Source organism: Ammospiza caudacuta, chromosome 19 (genome assembly GCF_027887145.1).
Source record: "Ammospiza caudacuta isolate bAmmCau1 chromosome 19, bAmmCau1.pri, whole genome shotgun sequence".
NCBI lineage: Eukaryota > Metazoa > Chordata > Aves > Passeriformes > Passerellidae > Ammospiza > Ammospiza caudacuta.
The window spans coordinates 12,656,243-12,661,702 of NC_080611.1; the positions used below are offsets into that span (position 1 = coordinate 12,656,243).

Consider the following 5,460-nt stretch of genomic DNA (forward strand, 5'->3'; position numbering starts at 1 on the left):
CTGCCCGCCCCGGCAGCGCTCCGGGGCTCGCTTGCATTTCAGAGCAGCCGGTTCGCCGGCGCTGATTCCCAGAACTGCCGCACGGGGTTGGTCTCTGCCGGGCAGCGGCCGCTCCTCCGGGGCAAATTAAACTGTTTAAAATAAACCCACGGACAGAGCTCGGGTTGTGTGCGAGCTCGGAACCAACAATTGCCAAACGGGTGGGGAGGGGAGCTCCGGCGCCGCTCCTCCCGCCGGGCACGGCCCCCACCGGGGCTCGGGCCGAGGGCTCGGGGCGGGCGGGGGGCTGAGGAGTCCCCGAGCCCCGGGGAGCAGCCACGGGCAGGGGGCTCCGTCCTGCCGGGCTCCCCACCAGCCCACACGGCCCGCAGAGCGGCCGAAGCACCAACCGCGCGGATCTCCGGGGCTCCCGCAGCCACCGCCGCCCGGAGCGGAGCCGGGAGCTCCCGCACAGCCCCGGGCGCGGATTCCCGCTTGTCCCCGGCCTGAGGGTACCCCGCGGGTCCCCCAGGAAGCGCGGCCAAGGCTGGCCTTGCTCGGAAATCAGGGCTGGGAACCTGGGAACGTGGGACCGGCAGCCCCCGCTCCGTGTACCCCGGTGTGCCCCCCATCAGCCGAGCCCAGACTCTCGCCAGGGCGGGCCCGCGGCCCGGCTGCCCCGGCAGAGCGGGGGGCGGCGAAGGCCCCCAGGGGCCGGCCCGGGCTCTCCGCTTCTCCGCAGGCCGCGGGCGGGGGCAGCCGCCCTGCCCAGAATGGGCTGTCGGGGCCGGGCCGGAGCGGGAAGGGCCGGGGCTGGGCCGGTGGGGCCAGGCCGGGGGCCCGGCGCTGGCAGAGCGGGGCTGGCGGCGCGCCGGGGGGCCGGGCCGGGCCGGGCCGGGCCGGGCGGGGCGCGGGCGGTGCCGCCGCGTTACAAGAAGCCGCGCAGTTCCAGGAACCCGAGGGCGGGCGTTGCGCCTGCTATAAGAGGCCGCCCCGGGCCGCCTCGGCAGCTTCGCCGCCGCGCACCGGCCCCGCTCTGCCGCCAGGACCGGCTCCCGCGCCACAGGTACGGCCGCGGGAGGGATCCCGGAGAGGACGGGGGGACAGCGGGGATGCCTTCGCGAGGGGGGCGATCGCCGCGCACCGGGGATGCCGGTGCTGCCCAGGGAAGGCGATCGCCGGGGATGTTGGTGCCTCAGCGGGGCGATAACCGGTGCGCTGGGTACCGATGTGCCCCCGGGTGTAGGAGAGCAGGAGACCATCAGGAGCGGCGCTCTAGAGAGGGGAGGGAGCGGGAGAGCGCAGGTGTGCCCGTGCTCCCGGGAGGGAAGAGCCGGCCACGGCAGTGCCGCTGTCGCGAGAGGACAGTCGCCGGGAACGGGGGCTGCCGCTTCCCCCGGGAAGGGAGAGCTGGCCAGGGGGGCTGCCGGCTTTTCTGGGAACGAGAGCTGGGGAAGGGCATTGCCGGGAACCGGCAGCGCTGTTGCTGCGGGAGGATAACAACCAGGGACCGGGGGTGCAGGTGTTCCGGGGAGGGAGAGTCGGGGACCGGAGTGCCGGGACTCACCGCTCTCTCCGCCGCAGGTGATGGTGTAGCAGCGGCTGCTGCTGGCAGCAGCATCCAGAGCACACGAAGCTGGCTCCCTGCGCCATGGTCACCCACAGCAAGTTCCCCGCCGCCGGGATGAGCCGCCCCCTCGACACCAGCCTGCGCCTCAAGACGTTCAGCTCCAAGAGCGAGTACCAGCTGGTGGTGAACACCGTACGCAAGCTGCAGGAGAGCGGCTTCTACTGGAGCACGGTGACAGGTGGCGAGGCCAACCTGCTGCTGAGCACCGAGCCGGCCGGCACCTTCCTCATCAGGGACAGCTCGGACCAGAGGCACTTTTTCACCCTCAGCGTCAAGACGGAGTCGGGCACCAAGAACCTGCGCATCCAGTGCGAGGGCGGCAGCTTCTCCCTGCAGAGCGATCCCCACAGCAGCCAGCCCGTGCCCCGCTTCGACTGCGTGCTCAAGCTGGTCCATCACTACATGCCACCCACGCCCTGCGCCGTGCCCGAGCAGCCTGGGGCGGCCCTGCACCCCAAGCGCACCTACTACATCTACTCGGGCGGTGAGAAGATCCCCCTGGTGCTGAGCCGCCCGCTCTCCTCCAGCGTCTCCACCCTGCAGCACCTCTGCCGCAAGACCGTCAACGGGCACCTGGACTCCTATGAGAAGATGACTCAGCTGCCAGCCCCCATCAAGGAGTTCCTGGACCAGTACGATGCCCCTCTCTAGGGGGCCAGCGGAGCAAGGTCACATCTACAAGCACAAGAGCAGGGGACAGGCACAATGCCCCTCCGGCACAGGCGCCGGCAGGGCACGCCGAGCCTCTCCATACGGCAAGGAGAGAGGGGAACTGGGGAAGGCTGCCACAGGGCTGGGGCCAGCATAGCTGGGCACCCTTGGTGCTGCGGGGACTCCTCATCAAGCGTGACGCCTCCTCTCCACGGGGAAGAAGACGTCTCCGAGCAGACTGTGGATGTTACAGTGAACCCATGGCAAAGCCCCTGTGGGCTTGGGCAGGCAGGACAGCTCCCACAGCGCGGGGGAACGTGTGCCCCGCCAGCCCCATCCTGGGGGTGTCCTGGTGAGAGCCCCTTCCATCCTGAGAAACGGAAAGCACTGGAGCCCAGGAGTGCCTGATCAGTTTTCCTCAGTTTTAAGGGGAAGGTGTTTTTTGCCCGTACTGTACCTCTTGCTGCCTCCTTGTGGGTGAAAGCTCCTTTCACATCAAGCCCCAGACTAAGAGGTCGATGCCTTTGCCCCGTGTTGCCATTTTCCAGGGGACTAAGCCTTAATATCCCCCCTGCCCGGCGGTCTGGGTCTGTGCACTTCAGCTGGTGAAGATGCAGTGATGGTCCTGCTGATGTGCTGTGAAGCTGGAGAGGAAGCAGTGCTGCTGAGTCCCACACAACCGCATCTGCAAGGATCACGCCGAGGACGCTGGGCCCCCACTCCCTGCAGTCACACCTCCCTCTGCCCAGCCACTCCCGCAGCCCCCGGCTGTGCTGCTCTGCAGGGCGCCAATTCCCTGAGAGTGCAGCAGGACCATCCCCTGGAGCGTGTCATCTCGTGAGTGCTTTTCTGCGTCCGCCCAGAGAAGTGGTTGGGTTTTCTGGCTTTTTTTAATTTTTATTCTTATTTTTTTAACCGAAGGGATGTTTACAGGCCAACGTGAATCACTGTCTTTTATAAAGATTCCATCTTCACCTCCAGCCTTGAGGGCTGAGCAAAACAATGCTTGAAAATTCAACCAAAACCAAACTCAGATGAAACTTTGCACATATTTATATTTATATTCAGAAAGAAAATGTTTCCATAATTTATAATAAAGAGCACTATTTTTTAATGAAAACCATCAGATTTGGTTTGATTTCTCTCTCGCACCCCCAAGGCCGCTTGGCCCCGGCACAAGGCACAATGCTGGGATGTGTTTACACCACGTAAGCACCGTTTCCTGGAGCCCCGTCCACGCCGGGTGATCCCGCCGGTGACTCAGCCCGGCTGCTGCGTAAGTTCTGTCCCAGCACTCAGGTATGTCTGAGCCCTGCGACGTCCCCGCCTGCCAGCCACGAGGATGGGATCTGCTCGCACGGTGCAGCCACGGGACAGCAGACACGGCCCTGGGCACAGGAGGGGCCGAGCTGGTGGCCAAGGCTGGCCCGTGGCACAGCCCCAGTGCAGGGCTCCTGAAGGGCTGAGCGAGTCCTGCCTTCCCCCAGCACATGCCAGGGTGAGGAGCTGCAGGAGCAGGGCACTTTGAGGTGTGGGTAGGAAAGGGTCTGCAGGTGCTCCCTCTGGGAGTGTAGCGGGCTGCCAAGACACTGCTCACCCCCACAGCACTGAGAGAAAACCTCTGTCCTGTGCAGAGCCCTAGCTGGGTACAGATGCCCAAGGGAGAGGAGAGGATTCAATCCTGGGGCTGTTCTTGGCCCTAGAAGTGCCTGTCCTCTGCTGCTAGGGGCAGGAAACAGGCGTGGGAATAAACCCACAGCTGTTTCTGGCTGGTGAGCAGTGCAGTGCCTGGCTGAATGCAGGGATGTGGGTGATCCCCTGGGAGCAGGTCAGCCCCCAGAACTCCCCCAGAGCCCCTGCCTGTGTGGAGCAGGCTGTGCCAAGGTGCTTTGTGCCCAGGCCCCAGTCTGCAATCTCCACCCTGTAGGCATTATGCTTGGCATTGTGAGCAGAGCTCCCTCCCCCTGGGGATCCCCAGCTGCTGGGAAAAGGATTTCCTTAGGAATCAGCCTGGAGCAGAGGGATGGTGAGTGTGCCGGCCCGGGCTGTGGGCATGGCACAGTCCCAGAGGCTATTCTGGGGCCACTACGTGTGGCTGTGGCACGCGTGCTGCCAGCAGTGCCACGGCCTGCCCAGGCACCCGCTGCAGCTATGCAAGGAATGCCCGCGCGCAGGGGTGGCCGCCTGCCAGGCCCTGCCGAGGCACATCCCTGAGTTCGGGGCTCCCAGCAGCACATCCCTGAGTGAGTTTAGGGCTCCCAGCAGCACATCCCTGAGTGAGTTTAGGGCTCCCAGCAGCACGGGTGACTCCAGCCCGTGCCACCGATGGGGTGGGAGTAGTGCTGCAGGCACAACATCCCCCAGCTGGCAGAAGCTTCACCACTCCCCCAGGCAGGATGAGGTGAATCAGGGATGAAAATAAAACCCTGGGGGTGTATGAGCACACGCAGCCCTCCGGGCAGAGCCAGGGGTTCGCAGCACCCCAGCGTGGGGCAGAGTGGGAAGCTGCCCCCGGGACAGCAGCCAGGCTGCCCGCAGTGACCCTGCCCGTGTCCTCCCAGCCGGACCCCGGCCTTCCCATCTCTGCGGGAACAGCCCCAGCTCCTTCACTTCCCAGAAGGGCCCTGGCATCGCCGACCGAGGGCCTCTTCCCTCGCGGTGCTGCAACCCGCGGCTGAATCAAGAATCCGGGAAGCTCCGCCAGCCCCGCGGCTCCCTTGGAATGCGGCCAGGCTGGCGGCAGCAGTGACGCGGCGGCCGCGGGCAAATCCCTGCCGAAGGTTTCACAAACCTCTCTCTGCCCCAGAGCAGCTGAGCGGACTTGGCCCTGCGTTTCGTAAGCAGTCTATCAAACGTGGCCAGTTCCCCTCTGCCCCTCGCCAGCGCTGGGCAGCTGAGGTCCCCCTGGGAGGGCTTCTGGATGGGCAAGATGTTATCAGGGTGATCAGAGCCTGTCACCGTGTGATGGTGCCAGGAGCCAGGCTGGAATTTGCACAGGGCTTCAGAGGCAGGGCTGGGACACTGGTGTCCTGCAGCTCTCCACACCCCAGATCTCCTGGGGCTGGCACCAAGCAGCACCAGCAGAACCCAGTGCACCTGTTAGTGCATGCCCCCCGTGCCACCAGCTCCTCCATGCTGTGAGGGTGGCCATGCCGAGCAGGGTGAGGGCACCAGCCCCAGTGAGAGCCCGACAAGGTGCT

The 5,460-nt window shown here is 65.6% G+C and overlaps 1 protein-coding gene across 1 annotated transcript; it reads left to right on the forward strand.

Annotated features, from left to right (window-relative positions):
• The first annotated feature begins 1,545 nt into the window (after positions 1 to 1,545).
• SOCS3 (suppressor of cytokine signaling 3) lies at positions 1,546 to 3,380 on the forward strand. The gene has a single exon (XM_058817501.1). It carries the CDS (start codon positions 1,631 to 1,633, stop codon positions 2,258 to 2,260), a length of 630 nt encoding a protein of 209 aa, XP_058673484.1. The 5' UTR covers positions 1,546 to 1,630; the 3' UTR covers positions 2,261 to 3,380.
• The last annotated feature ends 2,080 nt before the right edge of the window (positions 3,381 to 5,460 follow it).

Bases quoted from the DNA above. Each gene is read 5' to 3' on its own strand.
- SOCS3 (XM_058817501.1), top strand. From the start codon at position 1,631: ATGGTCACCCACAGCAAGTTCCCCGCCGCCGGGATGAGCCGCCCCCTC.